Source organism: Heterocephalus glaber, unplaced genomic scaffold, assembly GCF_053883595.1.
Source record: "Heterocephalus glaber isolate CG9 unplaced genomic scaffold, H.glaber_assembly_v1.0 deba00001572, whole genome shotgun sequence".
NCBI lineage: Eukaryota > Metazoa > Chordata > Mammalia > Rodentia > Bathyergidae > Heterocephalus > Heterocephalus glaber.
Window position 1 is genome coordinate 16,748,279 of NW_028258357.1, and position 23,649 is coordinate 16,771,927.

Genomic DNA, 23,649 nt, shown 5'->3' on the forward strand with positions numbered 1-23,649 from the left:
TATCAAAAGATCCTTTAAGCCAGTGTCCACTGAAGTGCCAACCGAACCAAGCAACAGGTCTTCATGGGAGCCCTATTCTGGTTTAGCTGAGGTACACCTCGGCCAAGCCCAAAGACAGGTTTCAGAAAGCCTGAGCAGACATGGTAGAGGCTGGAGTACCAGGGCCTGCAGGGGAGGGCTGGGACTAGGGCGGCAGGTGGAAGTGGGTGCCATGAAGCTGGGGGTGTGGGGACATTTCACAGGTTAGTATGTTAAGCATGCAAATCATATGCAAACTCATTCTCTAATTGTTCAGTTAACTCACGCACTTTCATAATTAAACTTTAATGTGAGTTCTATACACTTAAAGCAGAACTACAGCCAAATGCCGATGCAAGTATTTACATCATCCACAGAATTCGTAGCAGCCATTTGGGGAATAACAAGCTCCAGCATGTACACTTTCCATCCATTTGGAAATCGAGACCCTTTATTTGATAACCACTTGAAGAAACTGGTGGCACATCCGTTTACCTATTTACATGGCAGCATTATCTGCTCTCCTATGACTCTACTTTGTCCAAAAATCACAAACCACCCAGTTTGAATCCAGAATGGTCTGATGGGAACTCCCTTCAATGCTATGGGGGAAGATGCTTATATGAGAGGGAACTGTATAATCCTTACTGTATTTTCTTTGTGGCCTTGAAATATTGCTCCAGTCCAAATATTTAAAATTCCCTATAGGGTCTGAGTTGGACCCTTCTGGAAATAGACAATGGATTTTGTCATATTCAGCGCTACTTCCAGAAATTCATTTTCAGAGGGAAAAATGTTTTTATGTAAATTTATAAGAGAATAAATTTCTTTTCTTCAAATTCATTAATGTCTCTCTCTCTCTCTCTCTCTCGCTCCCTATCTCAGATCTAAGATCTGGGAATATTAGCACATTCAATGTGTACATATGTATACATGTTGCGTTTTCTCTTTGGAACTAATTCAATGGGAATGGAGAGATTCCAACAGCTGGACCTAACACCACACTCTTGTTAAGGATAGGAGTGACTTTGGCTCATGGCTGGGATTCAGCTCTACCTGGTTGACTGCTAGGAAAGACAAGAGTTCAGAGAGCCAGGCTGCCTTAGGCCTCAGACCTCCTGGGGGTGGAATTCCGGCAGAAATGAGCAATACAGGAGTTGGGTAGAAGGGTTATTATAAGAAGTGGTGGAAAAGACTGAAAAATAAATCATACATCAAACAATTTTGAACTGTGAAGCTCTGTGTTAGTCCTGGAAGATTACATGCACATCTATATGTTATCTGTATTTTCTCAGGAGAACATTCTAAAGCAATTCTAATAATTTCCACTTTTAAAAAGCTTATTAAAAATTAAATAAAAATCAAACAGATCTGAGAAGCTTTCACCTCTACTAATGGTTTATAATCCAAATTTATCTTTAATGAGAAGTAGACCTAAACCGGGTTAACAATGATGCAATAATATTTAACTAGAATAACAAGGTGAAATAGGAAATGTTTGGGGTAGAATTTTGTCATTTTAGAAACTATTACCAGGGCCGGGGATGTAGCTCAGTGGTGCCTCGCCTGCCTGGCAAGTGCAAGGTCCTGAGTTCAATTCCCAGGACCAGTAAAAAAAAAAAAAATTATTACCAACACAGTGACCTTTAGGAGGCTTCCTTCAGTAATTATAGAAGTGAAATTAAAATGATTCAAGAGACTTTTTATAAGTGTCTTCAGGCTATTTCTTTAGAGCTTAAAATACTTAGGGAAAATCTTTCCTTTAGTTTAATGGATGTCAATAAACACTATTCTAAGAATTTGGTCATGGCTTAAAACTGCATTTATTTGGCATTGAAAACAATGTCTGGCTTAAGGCTTTTTCCGTTTTTTATAAATACTCTAAAGGCCATCGATTAAACAGCATGGACTAGACATCATTAACTATCTCGCGTAAAAGTATAAAGCCATTAAATGAATTTAGGGGAAATTCACAAAGTCTGTAGACAAAATTTTATTGGATGGCAGATTCCAGAACACTGCTTTTAAACTCAGCATTGTTTCAAAAGGTGGGAAACAGCTGCCAGTCTTCTGGTCCCTGTGACTAGACACCTAAGGCAAATTCCACAATCCCACAACAGATCAGATGGGGTAGCCTTCTCCCCAGAAGGAAAACTGACTATTATACATATTCTTTAGAATGCAAGGGGAAAAAATTCTCTATATTCTTATTTTTTTCTTTATAAAAAGATTTCCTAAGGATGTCAGTATAATTAACAATCATGATCATGACTCAGCTTTCTATCATTTATAGAGTATTTTCCAAGCCTTGTGTTATTCTTTTCAATTTTTTTAAAATTAAGATTTAATTGATTTTTTAATAGAAGCTTTTAAATCCTAGTTCTACTAGGAACTGATCTCGCCTACCTTCTTGTAAATTTAGATCTGACTATTAACAAACATTATTCTGTCTTTCTTCAGCAAGAACACTTAATGAAAAACTAAAAATGATTTTAAATGACAATTGTTGCTTTAAAGTTTTACTTTCAATGATTCTGAAAATTTCAGAGATGGGCTATGCAAACATACATAGGATATAGGTGATTATGTTCATCCTCTGTAATCTCTAAAGCTTTGAAGAATGGTCCATGTAACTCTAAGCTGATAGATAAATACAGATATTTGTATAGGAATGTAAGAGAAGGTCTCCTATAAACATTCACACACACATAAAATCAGGATTCTGCAGTAGCTCTTTTGAAAATTCTTTAGGAAGAGAGAATGCTACTTTGGTCAAATGTGGTTGTTTGGACCGAATTTGTTCTTTGAGATGAAGAGCAGAGATGGCCACTTCTGGACACAGAAGAGCTTTGGGTGCCCTATGAGTTCAAGAGGAGCTGCAGAGTCCCAGGCACTGCACACACACCATGGTCTCCAAGATCCAGAAGTCCCATGCACAAGAGGACACATGTGCCTCACTCACATGGCACCCCAAAGAGGCCCTGCGCATGCCGCCCGAGGAACCTGCTCGGTGATTCTCAACCAAATATCTCAGCCTCTCAGTCAGCAGGATAGCCAATGGGAAAAATTTCACAGGATGTGAAAATAGGATTGTATTTTAAAATATAAAACTTTAAACTATATTAAAATGTTTACTTTCTGAACAGAAATGATTTTTCTTTTGAGACAGAGTCTTGCTATTAGTTCAGGCTGGCTTTGAACTCATGATGTAGCCCAGGCTGGCCTCAAACTTGCAGGAACCCTCCTGCCTCAGTCTCCCGAGTGCTGGGATTACAGGTGTGTGCATCACTGTGCCCAGAAAATTTTTCTAAAGAATGCAAAGGTGAAATATGAATATTTAAATATTAAGCAGCTCAGAGTAAAATGGGTCACAATTTCATGTACATTCTGAAGATCAATTCAGTACTGTCAAATGGAAAAAGGCTGAGAACCACCTTGTAGCTGTAATAGTGCCTCTCCCAGGTTCTCCTCCTCCCATATCTGCATAAAATGTACATGGAATATCATGCAAACCATACTCAAATATTTCTCACAAGTGAAGCACATGAGTTGTGGAAAACCATTGGACACAAAGGGTTGACTAGCCCATGGACATGGGGAAATACAAAATGGGCAAGAACAACACTGATATATACATGTACATATATATATATATCAATTTACCCTTTTCCTCTTTCCTGCAAAAGCAAGTTAACACAGATGCCTGGAATGAAAGCCAAAACTCACATGGGACAGATTTTCATCATAGAACCAAGTATGTTTCTCATTTTAGGACAATGTTTACACATCAGCTAGCCACAAGGCACAGTAAATGAAGTATAATAGACAAAAAAAAAAATAATCTCAGAGTCACTAGACATTACAAATTTTCTGCATTGCCAGGACACAGTACCTCCAGCTGTTGACAACACTCTGCAACACACCACACAGCGCAAGTTCAGGAAGAGAAAATAACCATTTGTAACCTTACATTATGAACCTGATGGATTGCTGAGAAAGGAAATCCAGCGTTCTGATTCGTCCATATCTCACAGACAGACGACTGCTGATATAAACAGAAAACTATCTCATCTTGTCAATATTTAAAACATGATGGCTACCAAGGTAGCATCCAGGAAGGGAAGGAAGAAAATAACAAAATACAAGAATCACATTTCTTAGGTAAAAAACTTAAAGAATGTTTTAGGGCTCAGTGGTTTAATAATTGCCTTCCAAATCATTTCTTTTGCTTAAAAATATTTTGGATCAGCTGAGGGAAAAAAGAGGATATATTCATTAGTGTTACATCAAGGGAAGTTACCAATAAATTCACATCTCAGGAAAAGCAAACGACTGTATGTTTTACATTAGCCATAAAGACGAGCAATGCTTTTTCCTTCTTCATGTTACTTTCAGAGTAATAGTTAGTAAAATATTTCATTAGGTTCAAGAAAGATGGGAAAAAAATCTTTAAAACAGGTCACACATTATAATTTTCTTATCTTCAATGACCAAGAACAATCAATACAATATGAATAACTTTCCTGATTTAGTTATTGCTCCACTTGGTGAGCCTAAAAGATGTTTATGCCTCTGGAGTTCTCAAGGGCAAACTGTGGCTAATCAGCTGGGGAAGGAGGTGGCGGCAGGCAGAGGTCGGGGCTGGGGGTGAGGGACCACAGCGTCTGGGGTTTAATGAGTCAGCTCCATAGTTCACGCTCTCCACCATGAGCGATAAGGCAGTAATGTTTGCTCCAGTTAATGCCCAATTAACCAACGTTCCTTCCTGGGAGTATAAGCAGAAACCACCAAATAACTCGATGGGCTTTTGGTCTGACCTTTCCCGAGTTCTTTTCCTGAATGGTGTTATTCTTAAAGACACCTTGAAATTGAATCACAGAAAATGGCAGAGCGGCGAAATTCACTCAGCAAGCACTGTGAGCAACCCATCCTCAGAATACACAAGTGGATGGACAAAGATCATAAGCACATACTCACAATACGGCTCAGAAACCCAGCAAACACACTATGGAAAACCAAGCCTGTCCCTGGTTAAAGGTCCCCTCTGCCCCAATTCAGCATCTCTCTCCAGTTAGCACAGCGTGTCCACCCGAACCTGCCCCTTGCTGCCCAGTGCTCTGTCTGGATGCTGTGCTGTGGACAGACTGCCTGGTAACTGCCCCTCATAAAGAAGTTGGATCCTGGGGTCTGACCAAAGGGCACCTCCAACCACCTCCCACTTCAACCCACTCTGCTGCCTTCCAACCCCTCTCTAAACTTCATGCTATTTTCCCCACAAGAGGACCTTGATCTTCCTACCTTTCAGAAACTAATTCTGTAGCAAGTCAAGAACCCTCTGCTGACACCAAAATCTAAGAATGCTCAAGTCCCCTCTATAAAATGGGACAGTATTTGCATATAACCTGTGTGCACTGTCAGGTATATTTTAAGTCATCTCTAGATTACTTCTAAGATCAATACTATATAAAGACTGTATTTTTAAAGGGACCAATGACAAGGAAAAACAGTGTGCACATGTTCAGTACAAAGAGAATTTTTTCAAGTGTTTTTAACTTGCAGTGGGTTGAATCCACGGATGCAAAACCCAAGACCCAGAGGGCTGACTGTGCTAACTATGCTTGGTCGGATCGCCAACTTAAGCGGCACTAATTGTATTGCTAGGGTACCCTGGACCCTTTCAGCACAGTCACCCAGATTCCTGAGCTAATTCCTCTGCACCCCAGCTTCTAGGCCCTTCACATCCTTCTAGTGCAAACAGTAACTCACAGATCACCTGCCACCTGGCAGATGAGAAAAGCAACGGTTGGAGAGGTTCCACGGCTTGCTCAGGCCACAGAGGGAAGAGGCACAGGTTTCAGCTGGCTGGGATGGCTGGGAGGAGTACAAGTTGGCACCAACTTTACCAAAAGGCAAAGGGAAGCTCTAGTTATAGGGAGCTTGTTTTACTGGGCCTGAAACAAGTCTGTCCACGTGGAGCTACAGGATGGAAGTTTCAACTCCACACAGGTCCAAACACCGAAATGTTTTACTGTTTTCCAGGCATTCCTCTTAAATGGGCCATGCAGTCTCTCACCTTGATGGGCCCAGACCACCTAGCATTTTGGGTTGACTTTGGCTTCTCTGAGTCACAAAGAATCCATTTGTATAAAACCCAGCTCAGATCTGATTCTGACTTTCTCCTTCCTCATCTTGGGCCAGTTGTGCGGCTTCAGACACCCAAGGTGGTGAGAGAGGCAGAGGTGCACTTTGTCTTCGCCTAAGAGGATGAAGGTGGGGTGGCTCAGCCCCTTCCGGGATGTCCCCCACCCATCTCTTCCTCCTTCCCATGGAGAGCTGGTGAAGGAGGGCAGGGGAGAAGGAGAGGGGTGCCTTGTCGGGTGTGGTGGAATTCTCTCTGCAGGGGAGGAAGGAGAGCCACTCCAGCCTCCTGCTGTGTGCCCAAGCAACCCAACCTGACCTGTGTGCATCGTAGTCATGCAGGACTGTGGAAGGGCAGGCTGCTCTGCCAGCAAGCCCCCCATCTGCTAGGACTTCTCTTTCCAAGTCTTTGTAGGCTGAGTAGGTGCTATGGCCACTCATCTGCCAGAAGTCCAGCCACTGAGAGAGATGCTGCTTTCTCCTCCTGGCAGGCACCAGGTTGAGAAACCCAGCAAGGACTAGTACCATCAGCAAATGAACTATGGAAAAGAAAGCCTATCCCTGATTAAAAGTTTCCTCCACTGCCATACCCCCAGGGACGTTCGCCAGAAATTCAGCATCTCTCTCCAGTTACCACAGTGTGTCCACCCAAACCTGCCCCCTGGCTGTCCAGCCCTCTGTCATATGGACGGCTTGCTGTGGGGACAAAATCCAGTCCTTTCCTTGGGGACCCAGACAACTCTCTACCCTTCCCCAGCACCAGCTGGTCCTCTGCACATGGTGGACAGGTGGCTGACCACGGCAGGACAGGACTCACTACCTCTTGGCAAACCCTGAACAGGGGTCTGGCTCTACTGCTGGTAGCTTTCTCTGTAGAGCGTGTGGTACTTCCTGCCCCCAGGACCATTCCCACTCAGCATGCTGTTATGCAAATGGATCTTCCCACAGTCACAGATCATAATTAGAGTTAGGGAGGAAAGACAGGATCTGGCGCCATACTTATTTTATTTTACAAAATTCATTACCTCAGTGAAGAAACCTATTACCTCACTTAGAACCATTTATGCCAAAGAGAGTTCATACACGGCTTCTATACATTTTTAGAAGTCAGAGGAACTATTTTCCATTGATAAGCTATGTCTTAAACACAGAAAAAAAATAAAACCTCTGTAATTTCTGATAGTTGTATGAGTCAGTGCAAATGACAAAGTTAGATTTTAAAAACAGGGCTTAAAATAAAGGCAGTTAATTTAGTTTTTTGGTTATGAAAAATTTTAAAGCGGATACAGTCTGATATCCCAGTCATTTTTTGGGCAGTAAATAACTGACCAGGTTCACAGAACAGCAAGTTTGGGGGAACCAGTTGTAAACCGGGGTGTTCCTCGGGTAAAATAATCCTTTTGAGCATAGCTATTAGTCCGAGCGCTGGGAAGAATTTTTAAATGCAAAAGTTTCAACTGTGGAAACTCATTATATTTATGAAGACACTATTTCAAGGTACAGTATGTACTAAGGCACTAAGTTTTGAAGTTTTGAGAAAGAAAATAGAACAATCAGTGATAAAATTTCGAGGTCCAAGTTCCTAGAAAAGCAATAATTTAAATCAAAGCTTTAACTAAGCTTGAGAATGTCTTCATCTGCAAAGAAGAAATGTTCTTGACCTACTTATTTCAGCAGGTTGTTTTGTAGCTCAGATAAAGCTTAGTGAAAAAGCAAACTTTCACAGCTAAGCTTGCAGGGCCCAGAACACTGAAGGCCTTCAGACATGTTTACCAAGTGTACAGAATCCTACAATCTTGCTAAATGCCTTTGGGGAATGGCAAAGCATCATATAAACATTTGTTATTTGCCATCATTTGTAACTGGTCCACTTTATTGTTGTCACTTGTGCCATTGGCAAACTATGTGGCTGCCCACACTTTTGGTACATGCACCAGAACTTAACCTTGCAGACTTCTTGTTAGAAGAGCCTCATTTTTCCTGATCAAGGCTGGCAGAGGGCTTCCAACCTTGCTGAAGAGAGAAGGAACATTTGTCATTAGCGTGCCTCTATGTCACAAGGCTGCTTGTAGACGGCTTGGGAATAATTCTTTAAAAGAATGTTAATCACCCCACGTGCAATTTCATCTGTTTATTAATATTCTCTCAATCCCCTTTCCATATATACTGAAAAGGCTACTTTCATTATCTGAACCTGAATTACTATGAATTCCAAACAAATAGGGGTTGAGAAAGATACAGTAGTCTTATAACTACTATTTTATCAATAAGTACATTTTTTTGGTGCATACTAGTAATACAGAGTAATGAGCTTCATTTTGGTATACCAGTATATGCACAGAACATACTTTATTTTCATCCTCTCCTCCTTCTCTCCCTTCTTCCCTGAGTCCCCTTCCTCGTCTCTAATAGTCTACCTCTACTTTTCCGTCATCTCTTTTTTTCTGTAAGATTCCTCACATAAAAAAAATTATGTGATTGTTTAACTTTCTGAGTCTGACTTATTTTGCTCAACATGATGATCTCCAGTTCTATCCATTTTCCTGTAAATGGAATGACTTCATTTTTTATGGCTGAACAATATTCCACTGTGTATAGGTACACCACTTTTTCTTTATCCAGTCATCTGTTGACAGGTGTCTAGAGATTTCCACAGCCTAGCTATTGTGAACTGTACCACAATAAACATGGCTATGCAGTGAATATATCAAGGAATAGTATATCTGGATCAAATCTTATCACTGTTTAGTTTTTGAGGAACTTCCATACAGATTTCCCTTGTGGTTGTGCTAGTTTATATTCTCACTAACAGGGTAGAAAAGGGTTCCTCTCCCCTCCATCACTTCCAGCATTTCTTGTTTTTTTTGTATTCTTGATGATAGCCATTCTGACAGGGATGACGTGGAATCTCAGTGTAGTCTGATTTGCATTTCCCTATGGCCAAAGATGTTGAACGTTTTTCATACATTTATTGACTATTTTTACTTCTTTTGAGAAATGTATTCATTTGCCCATTTGTTGACTGATTGGGTTTTTTAAATGTCAAATTTGTTGTGTTCTGTATATAGCTTAGATATGAATCCTCAGTCAGAAGAATAGGTGGCAAGGGTTTTCTCCCTTTCTGCAGGCTGTCTCCATTCAGTTGACTGTTTCCTTTGCTGTAGCTTTTTAATTTGATGCAGTCCCATTTGTTGATTCTTGCTATTATCTCCTTTGCTTTTGGAGTTCTACTCAGGAACGTGCCCATGGCGTCAAGTGTTTCCCCTACATTTTCTCCTAGCACTTTCAATATTTCTTGTCTTATATCTAGGTCATTGATCCCTTCTGAATTGATTCTAGGACAGGGTGAGAAATGAGGATCTCGTTTCCATCTTCTGCATAGGGATATTCAGTTTTTCCAGTATAATTTATTGAAGAGGTTGTCTTTCTACAATGCATGTATGTTTTTGGCCCCTCTGTCAAGTATCAGATGTCTGTGATTGCATGGGTTTGTTTCTGTGTCCTCTTTTCTTTCTTTTTTTTTTTTTGGTACCGGGGATCGAACTCGGATCCTTCTGCTTGCAAGGCAGGCGGTGGAACCACTGAGCTAAATCCCCGGCCCCATCCACTCTTCTGTTCCATTGGTCTACATGTCCATTTTTATTCCACTACCATGCTGTTTTTGTTATTATGGCTTTGTATAACTTGAAACCCAGCGTTGGGATATCTCCTGTATTACTCTTTTGTTCAAGATTGCTTTGATTATTCTGTTTGTGTGTGTGTGTGTGTTTCTATATGAATTTTAGGATTACATCACATACTTTAAAGTATCACATAATCTTAAAGTATAATACACATCTCACTCTTGTTATCATCTTGTACCTCAGATTACCACGACTTCAGTTCAGAAAACACAACACAATTGCATTCAAATCTAATCACAAAATGAAAAGAATATTGTCAATGTCCCAACTTTTCCTCCTAAACTTTCCTTTTCTCCTTTTCTATTCACTTGGTAGTAATATAGAAGTTTATTTACAATAAACTGACCTTTTTCATCTTCTGTTTTGCTCTCTTCATTAGATCATTCTCAAAAAGTGCTATAAGATTTCAAATAAAAAACAAACAAATCCCTTCCCTAGGCCCGGTATCACCTTCTGTCTCTAGCTCAGTTGCTGTTTGACTTTAAACAAAACTTCCTAGGAGGTACCTCTATGGTCTGAGCTTCCTCTTTTCCTGTCCTTACCTAATGCCACTCTACTAAAACTAAAGTAATTTTTCATTTCCCTCTACTTGGCACATTTTCCCATCTCTTCCATTTCTTAGCCTCTTCTGCTGGTTCCTGTTTCCAATCATCCCTACAATGCCAGTCTCGGGTCCTTCTCTAACCTTGGCTGTACAGGCAGGTCCTTCCTACTCCTCACGCCAAAGTTTGTATCTCCAGCCCAGACCTCTCCCCTTGGCTCGAAGTGGACATCCAGCTGTCAACTCTGATTTGATATTTAATGGGGATCTCAGCCTTGAGTTCCCCAAACCAAGCTCCTGTTTACTGTACCTTCTCTAACATCATTCTTATTTCAGCAAACGGCAGCTCTCTCCTTCCAGTAGCTCAGTCTTGAAATGTTGGAGCAGTCCTTTCTCTCACACTTCACATTCCCCCCAGCAGCAAATCCTGCTGAATCTATTCACCCTCCAATCACTACCTGGTCCACACCATCAGCTCTCCTTACTTGGATGGCTCCATTTGCTTTCCAAGTGGCCTCATTGCTTCCATCTTACTCACTTAGGGTCTATTCACAATAGAAGAAGCAAAAGGATCCATTTAAAATGAAAAGCAGATCATGCCACTTAGCTCCATCTAATGGAGAAGCAAACACAGCACCCTCACAGTGGTCTGCAAGGTTCCCTGTCCTTTGGCTGCACACCTCCGTGTCCCCCTTCCCCTTCTCTCGTCTCCTCTCCCCTCCTCTCCTCCAGCTCTTCTTTCATTTCTCCTGTTCTTGATGGCCAGGCCATGCACACTCTCCCTTTAGAGCATCTGCTTTTGTTCCTCCCTCCTGCAGGGCTGGCTCCTTCATGTCCTGCATGTTCTATGCCAAAGTCACCTTCTCAGAACCCTCCCTGAGCAACCCAGCACCTTAAATCCACACCGAGGCTGTGCTTCCACACTGTCAGAGGACGGTTCTGTCAAGCAGAATTTCAAGTTTGAAAAAGTTTAGAGCATAAGACTGTCTCCCTGGCCCTCTGTCTTTCATCCAGAGACAGTCACTGTCATCTGCTGCACATAAGGTGAGGGTTGCAAAGTGAGTAGGGTTCAGCCCAGCTTGGAATCCATGTTGGGAGACTGGCAATTGCTATGGAAATGATACTTTCTCCCTAGCCAGAGCCAGCAGTAACCTGGGATTGGGAGTCTGACGGTGGGTCTAGGAAAGAGAGCAGGCTGTTGACGGCTCCATCTCTCCAGCCACACCAATTAGGCTCCAGGAACCTTTGGCAGTCTGCGGATGTTATGCGGCTAGTTTAATAAACTTATCCGAATAGAGCCCTCCAGTCAGTTTCTATCAGAGATGAAATTTTCTGCCTTGTTCTAGTCTTGAAAAAAAAAATAAGACGTTTCCTCTGTTTCTCTCATTTGTCATAATACTTTCACACTTCGGGGTGTTCTGAAATTGACTAGAAACAGTTCAACAAGAAATATGAAAGGCTCAGAGTGAAAGCCAAAGGAATCATGAAGTCCATTTCTTCTCTTGGATGACAGCACTCCTAAAATGGAACAGAAACAAACTCGAAGAGCAAATGAAACCACTTCAAAGGCGGAAGAGAAAGGGCTATCCAACAATTGGAGCTTTGGTCAGTAGCCAGCGAACTCGGCGGCTCCTTGAGCAGAGACTTAGATGAGATCTGCCAGAGGATGGAGTGAAGCAAGGGCCTCCCACCCATCCTGTGCAGATTCCAGTGGTGCCGCCTGGCCCGTGGCTGCTGCTTCTCTGGCAGGGTTTGAACCCAGCCTGGAAATCAGAAAACCCGAGCCTTTTGTTTCTTCTGAATTACCCGGAAGCCACAGGCCAGCGTCTGATCATTTCCTCTGTGTCACCGCGTATACAAGAATGATCCTCCTTCTCTCTTTTTGCTGTGAGTTTTGGGATACACCCTTGCCTCTTTGACAACTGTGTATGATTTAGATTCTTCTCTTCAAGGACGCTGTCAACTTCTCAGGTTCAGTGTCTGTGGGTATTTATTTCTTGTTCTAACAAGTGAAAGAATGAAATAAAATGCTGCTGACCCTTTTGATGAAAGGTTTCAGATGTGCTGTTTCATTTGCAGAGAAAGCTAGACTTGAGAAAATGCTACTTTCCATGCTTTCCTCCCTTTCCAAAGAGCAGTCCTTCTAAAATTTCATGATCATGACCTTTCTTTTGTGTCTAGGGGGAAGACTCTTGGACAGACCAGAAGGGAGCAGTCAGGCCAGCAGATGTTCCACTGGCAACATCTGCACATGTAACCCACTACTGCTGGTGTCAGAGTCAATCAACTAACCAAAAGCAGGGGGAAGCAAACACACATTTGGTCCCATTCTAAGCTCACTGCTGGGATGCAAATTCCAACCCTGTCTGATCAGGTTTACGGTTTTTCTATCTGTCCCCTCTCCTGCATTCCCCTCTTCTCTCCTCCCCATCTTTGTTAACTTTGATTCTGATTCTGACAGTGCATAAAATAAGCTCCCAGCTGCCAAAGTAGGAGAGAACTATAAGCTTGTGTTATTCATTTGTAGAGATAATCTATAACTTGCATTCCCTAATATAACAGTTGTATCCCTAAATGACAGTACACAATTATTTATGAAATCTCTTTGCAGGAAAAAATAGAGTGGAGGGAAACAAGAGGCTGAATGTACACTCTGGATCTCATGGTGCAGCTCCCAGGGCTCTACATGCTGCTGGGAGTGTAAGAAAATTGAGGTCATGCTGTTAATAGCAATGTGGATGAACTTACTCATTGTACCTCAAAGTTTGGGTACTATTGCTACAAATATGCTTCAGGATCAGTAAAAGCAGAAATATGAATAACTTATTCTGAAAAGCAGTGATTGGCTCTTTACTGTAACATGAATTGCAGGAAAGAAACTAGGTTTTGCAAAGTAACTTTTTTTTTCCTGTAACATAAAATATACAGTGGACCCTTGACTTATGAACTCGATCAGTTCTAAGGGTTGGTTGGAATTCAAGTTGGCTGTAAGTCAGTATAGCTGAGATCTGGATGTTTACCTGGGTACCCACTATAAATAACAAGGGGCAGATGAATCTTCCATTAACCCAATTAACCGAAGTTGTTCGTATGTCAGGCTGGTTGTAACTTGAGGGTCCACTGTATATTATGATCCTTTCTTGCAAACTGAGGCTGTCATTTTCTTTACTTAAACCCATTTATTATTTCTTATTTCTGATAGAAAGAGGTATTCAAAAAAAGCTGTTCATTTAGCAATGTTTACTAAGACCCCACTGTTTCCTCATTTTACCTTTGTGAAAAACAAGGTCTCAGTTGAACAGTCATATTTTTTTTTTTTTTTGGTACCAGTGATCGAACTCAGGACCTTGTGTGCTTGCAAGGCACATGGCAGAACCACTGAGCTACATCCCCAGCCCTGAACGGTCATCTTGAACGATGCCACCCAAAGAAGTCTCCAGTAGAAGACTGCACAGTTTTGCCCTCATTCCTTCTTATTCAGTGTTTTTCTCTGCACCTCAGAAGACTTCTTGAGAGGTGTGCTTTTCTAAGGGAAGCTTTCTAAATCAGCACATCACACAGTTAGGAAGAATAACTGATACACCGAGTGACAACCAACTTCTAAAATGGCCTTAATGGCTTAGGATTACTGGACAAACAACTTGGCAGAACTATTTTATCAGAAAAGGCACAATGTAAATGCAAATCTAGCACTGGTGAGGGCTGAGAAGGGAGATGTGGCTCATGGCCATTGATGAAGGTTAAGAAACTGTCATGAAGAGAAGCTCAGTGAGGACTAGTACTATGCTAATGTTGCTTAGCATGAACATCAACACGGCAGACATGCCCAGAGCTGCCAAGAAAGGATATTGCGCGGCTCACTTCCACTTAGAATGATACTGGCAAGGAGGTAGATATGTTTAATATGGGGAGGGAAACAAATCAAAGATACATCTTCAGTCTTAAGGAACTATCAGCAGAAGGGAGCATATTTCTTCTTTGTTTTTCAAGAAGTTTGCATTAACTACATAGGAGAGTTCTGGGAAGACTTATTTCAATTCAATGCAAGCCATAAGTTGTATCACTAAGGACTTTTCCAATGATGGAAATGCCTTACTGCAAGGGACTAGCTTTCCAGTGACAAACTGGAGTGGAAGCGTGTGGCTGTCTGTTAAGAATGCATTAGAGAGATGGCTGTGTCGACTAAGAGACAGGACCATAGACATTTTCTAGCCCCCTCCTACCCTAAAATTTCTGCTTTTCCTTAAGAGAAGCATACAAGAATCTTGTAGGCATTAATCCATACAGACAAATTCAAGTTAATGAAAGCTTTGTGGCCTGTACTCAACTTTATTAAAATAGAGACCCATATGGAAAGGGGTCACATCATTTCTCAGTGGTTTGCATGAGGCAATTGTTTGTTATCCCTGACTTTAAAAAAATTGAAATGCTCGATATCAGGAGGAAAGGATTTTCTTCAAATAGAGTGTTTACCTGTGCTACCTTACAAGTTCGATTCTCTGTTAACTTGTATTTGCAGAAGGTATGAAATAATACTAGGAGAATTTTTCAAGAGGCTCAAACTATCGTTTTGCGGCTTTTGGATGTTCTAGAATATGTTGTGTTCTGGTTCTTGGTTTGTGGAGACAGAAGAAGACATTTGTTAACATGGTGGCCAAGGTTGCTTGGGTTCGAACCTGATGCTGCTCCTATGATCTGGCCTTGAGCAAGTAACATAAACTCTCCATGCCTCACTTTCCTTGTTATGAAGTTCTATTAATCAGGGCTGGGTCTGATGATGATGACAATGAACTACCATAGGTAAGCTAGGCAGGTGATATGCTGTTGTTCCAAGCAGTTTATTTCCCTAAAAGATTTGAGTCCATCCTAGGTTGTGTTCAGTCTGATAGATCCTGGAGCCCTGTGGTTTTACGGTTCCCATAACTTTATGAAAAATAATCTGGTCAAGAAATATTTACAGAGTGCTTATTAAGGTGAATAAAAAAGTGACTAAGGAAATGTTAGGCCTTGCTGCTACATAGACAATATATGCTTTACCAAAAGAAGATGCAAATATTTTTAAGTGAAATATAATTATACCCTACAAAATGTACTAACTCATAAAGATAGGTACATTATAGAATTATTTAAATTTGGTTATCAATCATAAATCCTTTTCCAGAGAGCTCCAATGCTAACTAGCTTATAACATGGAACTTCTTAGACAGTGTTTGCGTTCACGAGAGCTATTATTCTCACATCAATGGATCTACAAGCTGGAAAAGAGAAATAGCTTTGTAAAACATAGCTGAATTCGATGAGTTTTACTTTAAAATGTACTTTTCCAGGTGCATTTGAAAAAGCAAAACAAAGAGGAAAACTAGAAATTATCTCAAGATTACATTAATAATTTCTAAAATGATCCAAACATACAGCTTTAGAATTTTTAAAATGCTTTGACAAATACTGTTTAGTTGTGCCTCACAACAATAATGTGAGGTGGATGTATAACCCTACCTCGTTCCTTCAAAGCTGCATTCTAAAGAGCTCATCAAATTAAGTATAAAAAATAAAACCAATACCCATGTGAAATAGGAATTTTTGACCAGACATTGTCAGAATTGGAAAGACATGAGTCTATTCAACTGCCTACTATTGCTATTTCTGTCTGCTTACAAAGCAGTCTCTCTTGGGCCTGGGATTTAGCTCAGTGGTTTCGCCGCCTGCTGCGCAAGCTCAAGGACCCGAGTTCAATACCTGGTACCAAAAAACTCCCCCCAAAACCCAAAGTAGTCTCTCTTCTGGTAATAATAACCTGACTGTCCAGTCCACGGGAGGCTGCCCCTCCCCACATCACACACACACACACACACACACACACTTCAGGGCATGAGGTATGTGAATCAGGCTGATCTGCACCAATGGGACTCAATACCGGGGCTTTTTGGGGAGACCCTTAGAAGGATAAGCTCTTTTTTCTTATAGGTCCAAGCTTAACAGGAACTGGGCTGGACCTCCTGACATATAGAGAAAGCCTGTTTGGGAAAAGAGCCAATGCAGAAGGATGCCAAGCTGAGACATGGAAAGCCAAGAGCAAGGCAACATGGGAGCACCTGGCTCCAAGCAAGACCACCTGAGTTTTGTAGCAGTGATTCAAGTACGGACCCTTTCTGCTGACGCCATCTTGGGGTGGCTTCCTGTTACTCTCAGGCATCCTCAAGGGTCTGTACTGATACATTACTTCTGTCACATACTGAAAGAATGAACCTAGACAGGACTGCACAATCAGTCCTGTTTCCTCTAGACATTAAAAAAAGAAATCTGCCTTTTAATTTTTAACACTGGAAAAAGGGAAGAGGGAGAACAAGAGGGTTCATCTACCCTCTAGAATTCAGCAAGGTCAGATTATAACAGCCAGAGCTCTGACCCATAGGCTCAAGACCTGGACTGAATATAATGAGGGACATTCCAAAAATTTAACGAGTGGAAAAATAGCCTGATGTCCTTCTTTGAGAACAAGCCGCTCAATGTCAGCAAGCCTAAGGCACTACTAAAAATCACAAGGTCAATTCCACCAAAATAGAGTTTTCATATATTGTCATATTTCTCGTTTGTTCAGTTGAAAATAGAATCTTTCTATTGATTTTTTAAAAAAAATCCGCGGTCTGATTTTAATTGGCAACAGTCTCCTCGGTTAAGCATCAGCACCTGGAGGGGCGTGGGACAGCAGGGCTGCTCTGGCAAGGTGACTGGAAGTGCTCGGGTGTGACGTGGGTCTGTCAGGACAGGCCAGCTGTCTCATTTGCCTCCTTGATGGGCTTGACAGAAAAGGAAAGAATCCAGACTTGTAAGATGAGTATCCAAACCTAAAAAGAATCAGAGGGATTTTCCCATTTCTTCTGATTACTTAGGACTGATGTCTAGGTCACACAAGACACTACTCATATTGGACTTCTAACCCTGAAGCTGTCGGAGGTAGAGCTGGATATATTTTGAGAAGAGGCAATTAACCAGCCACAATCACCAACGAGGTGCCTGACGTTAATTCCAGGTAGGAGAGCATTGGTTTCCACTTGTGCTTGGTGTGATTCCTTTGGTAGTAGGTGGCTGTTGAGCTGGGGTTCTCGGCTTGAAACAGGGTACAGATTTCATGAGCATCTCAAGCACCTCTGAAGCTGAGGTGACAGCTTGTGGAGCTGACAAGCTGTCAAGTCGGGAGCTCCTGATGGAAGAGCTTACAGAGTTTATACTTAACCTTCCTTTTTGGTTATATATTATCTATCTGTGCTTAAGCAACAGGGATTGCTCTTTAGACCTTCATGGAAAAAAATCTGAAATTACGGACAGAGTGAGCCTTTCCAAATAGGGGCTATGTGATGAAAATCTAAATGAAAAACCTGCCATCAACTCGTGGACATTAAAAGATACATCTGATAGAAGAAAACTTGTTGAGTTTGGGGGGTACAGACGGCTTTGTAGAAAGCTGTTCCTTTCAACATAGTTGTGTTATTTTCTGAAGGTTGATTCTATAAATTCCTATGATCCCAGAGTGATGAGTTTCTAGGAAAAACAGGCCTCTCTTGGGAGACTTAGAGTAATACTTAATGATCTTTGTTCTTTCCCAGAGAGGGCTGAGTGTTGGCCTCATAATTTTGTGGGATGCCCATACTTCTCTAGTTAACAATTTTGTGTACTATGTATTTCAAAAATTTTCTAAACTTCATTTAAGGAAAAAGTGCTCTCGTTACTTAATGTTTTATAAGCATATTACAATAATAACATGTTGTTACTGTAAGATATTCTTTGTTTATACTTTTTTTTTGGTACCGGGGATTGAACTCAGGACCCTGTGTTTTTGAGGCAGGCGGTGGAACCACTGAACTAAATCCCCAGCCCTTGTTTATACTTTTATTCCTGGAACTGATATTCTGGCTTTTAGATCATTCTATGGAGATCCTTCTACATCATCATGATACATGCTCCTTTGCAGATTTTGTGTCTATGCAATTAAAATAATAAAGAGGAATATTCCAATTCCATTCTCACTATACATTCTAATGCTGGAACATAAAGGTGGTCTTTACAGAATGGTACCATCTCCTGAGCACTTGCCTTTGACATGAACTTGCCTTACAATGAATCAAGGACATTTTATTTAGGGACTGACAGGTGATGCATCTGAGTTTATAGTTATCTTTCCATCCATCCATCCATCCATCCATCCATCCATCCATCCATCCATCCATCGATCCTGTGTTTTACAGTTTAGAATGTGCTTTCACATACATTATGTGATACACACAAACTCGTGAAGCAGGTGCTGTCTATATTTTAAAGTTAAGGAAACCAACGTTCAGAGGCATTATAGAACTTGGCTTAGGCCACATCATCAGTAAGAAACTAGCCCAGAAGTCGCCCACAGAAGCCATTAAAGAAACAGCTTCCATTATCTGGAGAGACACCATAGGCAAGAACTTCTCTGTGTACACAGCAAAGCCTACACCTACACACAAAGCTTCTCACCAAACGGGAGGATAGAGTAGTGCCAAGATGGGCAGGGTCTCTGCTAGAAGTATTAACAAATAGCCGCTGTGGTTTTACATGCAAAGGGTTTCATGGTTACAACCTACGACAGCACATAGGAAATGAGTTTTTGTTGAATTGTTGTATTTTATATCATTTGAATACAGAGGCAGCCCTCGGGGCATCAGGGCTACAGAAGAACAAGGATATATAGAAAAACTAGGGGCTTGAGTTCTAGCAACTATGAGGCAAAGCACTCACCCTTGGCTTCCTCATGTGACAGCAGCAGTTACACTGAGGATTAAATACGATAGATACCACATGTGGAATCCCAGGCAGGGACCAGGCCACCAGGGCTTCCCCCCCTATGGCTCAGTTTCTACCTCTCTTGAATAATATCAAAAGAATAAGCATTTGTAGAAATAATATATGTAAAGTGCTTTCAAATAAGGAAGTAATTGATCTAGTCATACTTACTAAGTAATACTGTTAGGTCAAGGAATATTAGACTTTCAACTGAATTAGCTTTCTAATGATTTAGAAGCAATTTAAAAGCTTCTAGTGTGCCTAACATATTATTGCTCCAGGCAATATTGTGTTTCTTTTCTGTTTGTTTGCTTGTTTTCATTTCAATGAGAGAACATTTACATTATGGATATTCCTCATGAATTTTCAAGCTGTAGTTAATGCAAGGATATATATTTCTCTAACTGTTGAGGAGTCTTTTATTTCACAAAAATATATATTCTATTTCATTTTTCCATATGTATTTCTATAAACAAAAGCTTCCTGTAAATGGTAATAAGTTCAGCATTTGAGAATACTTTTTCCTTTTTTCATAAATCTGTAGAATGTAGCCCTTGAACCTTTTAAATTCCATTACTCTCCTTTATTCCTTTTCAGAGTACTTTGACTTCTCCTAAATAATACGTAAGAAAACTTTTAAGGATTGCAATTAGGCTCCAAATCATGGAAATATTTCCACCTTCTGGTATATTTTGCATGTTTACATTTGCTCTCTCATTTTCACAGAACTCAGAACTAAGCACTGACCTGCCAGGTGCTATCTGCATATCAACAGTGAGGACACCTTGTGCTGAAATGAGATAAATGGATGTCGAGATACTTTGGAAATTTAAAAGCACTATGCATATTAAGCTATAATTATATAAATATAAATGCAACATTTATTTATTAGGGTAGGGAAATGGGGAAGCATTTCAGAACTTTTGGACTAATGAGTCCAATTTAGAATTATAGGCCAGAGAAGCAATGTTTTCAGCATGGTAGGAAATTCATTGTTTAGATGTGTTTACATCATTACAGTCAGTGGTTTAAAAATGCTATTAGTGCTGAACTCAGTTTTGTTTCTCACATATTCATTTGAGACAATTAGATGCCAGAATATTGCTTATGTCAGAATAAAAGCAAACAATAGCTGCAATATTTGCAATCTCCTGTATTCTAAGGCCCCCCGTTTTTAATAGTGGTTCAAATTGAAAGCAAATAATTAAGCACCACTTCAGTGTTACATTTTGAATATTTGATAACAAGCAAATTTAGTAGGTGGAACCGACATTAAATTGATCTCAATTTAACTTGAATCACTGGCTTTTTCATGTAAGCAAAACACCTTCACAGACATCTATCTGTTGAGCAGACCTTATGAAAGACAAAACTCCTATGGATTATTGCAGCCACCAGAATTTGAGGTCTGTGGGCTAGGGCTAGAATTCCAAATTACCCCAGTGGAGCTCAGCCGAACAGGAAGAAGTGGAGGGGTTCTAAGAACATGAATCTGTTCTGATGATTTTCTCTCAACTGCTTTCTCCTTTCCTTCACCAGGTAAGAAAGAAAGCCTGAAGGTGAATTTATTTCTGTGTTTTAGTGGAAACAGCCCCGTTTAGGCAAGCGTTAACCAAGTTGAGCAAACCTCTGGGAGAAGCGCTTGGGAAAGAGCCACAGGAATCGATCTCCTGGTTGGAAGGAGGTATATAATGAGCTGCCTCCTTACAGGAATTTTAATTGCTAATTCAAGTCTTTAGGAAGACCCAAATTTATTAGCTTAATGCATAACTTCAGGGAAGAATATGGTATAAAGTAGTCTGTATTGTTAAAAAAGCAAAAGGATTTCAAAAATTATCATAACAAACAATGAAAAAGAACAATAAAAAAATCAATTGGGAAGCTAAGTAGTGGAAAAGTCACATAATTGAACTGTTCAACAACAAAATGGCCCAGTATTTCATATTTTGACAGGTTAAATCTTTGAAATGGCACTGTTTTAAAGAGGTAGGCATTAATTTCTCCAAGATTTTTGGCCTTGCCAAGTGAGGAAACATTCTCAAAACAAATTAAAGCTGCAATTAATACAACTGAAAGAGCTGCAATCCCAGAATCCCTTTTGCTTATTGATCAGATTCCTGTCGTTCCACCTCCTATTTTCTCTGCAGCTAAAATGTTGTATTGAGCGGCAGCATTTTGGAAAGGTGCTAAAAAGCTCCTGCTTGCAGACGGAGACTATGTCTCTATCAGTCACTCCATCGTTGTTAGTGGAATCAAAAGGTAACTACGCACACTCACACAACAGTTCTGCAGTTCAGCACAGCCCAGCAACCTGCTTATCTCTCTCCTCTCTGCTTTTGGGCTTTCTCACCTGGCTAGATAAAAGTTCATTTAATTTTCTCAAGGCAAGATAATTCATAAAAGGGATGCACTTCTGACTGGAGTGTCAGGAAAAGGATTCAAAAAGTATTCCTGTCCCTGCCTGGGAATCTCAGAGGACGGTCAGGAGGGATCTTGTTAGATTACTTTGAGTGTTCGAACACAGGCAGAAGAATAATTAATTCCATTTTGGAAAAGAAAATCTGCCCTTTGTGGAAAAATTTCATAAATTATAGGAACAACTGAGACAGATAATTCTATCCCTGGAGCTGACAGTCAATGAATGTGAATGCTCATTAAAGAACTATTTTGCCCTCCCCAGAGAAGAGAGGATTCAGAAAAGACCCTGTTTGAATGAATACATAATGACCAACGGTTGAAGGCTAAAACAAACCATGTCTCTGAAACGCTGTCATTAGAGAAACAAACCACATTCGCGATCCACAAATTTTAACAAATATAAGGAAATGAAGGAATAGCTCAGGTGGGGGAAAGCTTTTATACTCCTCGTTTAACCGAACTTCAGTGAAAACAAATAAAATTACAATACCTAACAACAGAGACGGGGGAAATTACTCTTCTTTTGTCTCTCCCACACTGTCTGTCTCCCTTCAATAAAAGAGTATCCATAATCTCAACACCGCCACTTCTTGAGAACAATTCAGTACTGAAAGTGCAAAGAAGGGGTGATATCCCAGGTCCTTTCTGTCCAAGGTACCTGCAGGCAGACGAGCCATACTTTCCAGAATGTGCTTCAATTTTTCTTTTGTGAGCTGCAGCACAGAATGTTTACTGAAGGGTTTTAAAAAAAAAATCTCACCAAACAGTTGAGAAAAATATTTAACAACGAAGGCTAAGCCATTACAGTCGAATTTTCACCTCGAGATTCTCATTTTAGGTGTGGGAGGGAGAGGGATGACTCAGGAGATCAATTTGAACCTGGAGGGAGGATGGAAAGAGTTGATTCTGCTGAGAGTTGTCAATGCATCCATCCCTGACTCCCAGGACCAAGCTGCAGAGCTAGATGCCCGTTTGAAGGTACCGCAAGAACAGGACCTCTGTCTGCCTATGGTTGACCAATTTTCCAAGCCTTAGGACAGGCGAGAATGGACATTAACACCAAGTCGGAAGGGCCTCACTTGGCGATCTCTTTTCTCAGTCTGTGTCAGGCAACCTGATCATTTTCGACTATTCAAGGTGACAACATGGGAATCCCAGGAGTAGAACTCCAGGTAAATATGTAAGCTTGGGAGGAATTTAACAACATTATATAGAGTTTATCCTTTGTCCCCAACTTCTACCCTGTTATCCAACCTATTTACATTATAAAAACTAGGTTTCGTGTTCATTATGACTTGATTCAGACACAGCATTAGCTCCTTTAGTGCTAAGATTTTGAGGGGCAATGAATCGGACACGGCTTCCTCTGTCAGGATGGATAAAAATGGTAGGTATATACATTCCTCTCCAAAAAAGGTCTCATCCAGGCTGGTTCAATGAGAGAGCAGGCAAGGAAAGACACTTCAGAGTAAAATGGTAAAATTCAAGTTAGGTGTGGACAATAAGCATCGGCTGTAAGCTACCCTTTAGTATACAAATGCATGACCTGATAAAGGTGAAAGGTAAACATATCACAGAGGCTTTGAACACCTTACCTGGGCCATCTGCCTCTCCAGTTTTGATCGGGGAATATCATCAAAGTAGTTTTCATTTCTTCTCCTCCTTGCATCGCCCTGCATGATAATGTGAGGAACGTCTAGGGAGCCACCAGTGGTGTAAGTGCTTTGACTAAGTGATGGAGACAACTGAGGAGGAGTGTGATTACCACTGGGTTCCTGAATGGAAATACATCATGAAATAAATACCATGTTCTTGCGGCTAATCTTTGGTTTCAAAATTGCGAAATACTAACAAGACAAACTGTGGAGCTGGGGAGTTGTTTTGGAATCAAATGCCCAGGAATGGATAACATGCTACCATTTACTTTAGGAATGGTTCAATCAAGTCAATACTTTTCCCCACCAAGCATTTCAGGTCACAAAGTTTAAGGCTCAAGAATCAGGCTCTGTTTTCTTAAACCAGATCTCAGGAGCGAGGCACGCC

At 40.8% G+C, this 23,649-nt stretch overlaps 1 protein-coding gene across 30 annotated transcripts in view; it reads right to left on the bottom strand.

The window, feature by feature from the left end:
• Anks1b (ankyrin repeat and sterile alpha motif domain containing 1B) overlaps nucleotides 1-23,649 on the bottom strand; it is a 1,083,815-nt gene that overhangs the window by 49,003 nt on the left and 1,011,163 nt on the right. For 13 of the 30 annotated variants that reach the window (XM_087192833.1, XM_087192828.1, XM_087192819.1 and 10 more), the window contains 2 exons: nucleotides 23,202-23,381; nucleotides 3,989-4,063 (listed from right to left, as the gene is read on the bottom strand). The exons of 4 other annotated variants lie outside the window; for them this stretch is intronic. In XM_087192833.1, the coding sequence (XP_087048959.1) occupies nucleotides 3,989-4,063; nucleotides 23,202-23,381 (255 nt within the window). The remainder of the gene's footprint in view (nucleotides 1-3,988; nucleotides 4,064-23,201; nucleotides 23,382-23,649) is intronic. 13 more of the 30 variants (XM_087192829.1, XM_087192827.1, XM_087192823.1 and 10 more) reach the window with 5 other exon arrangements.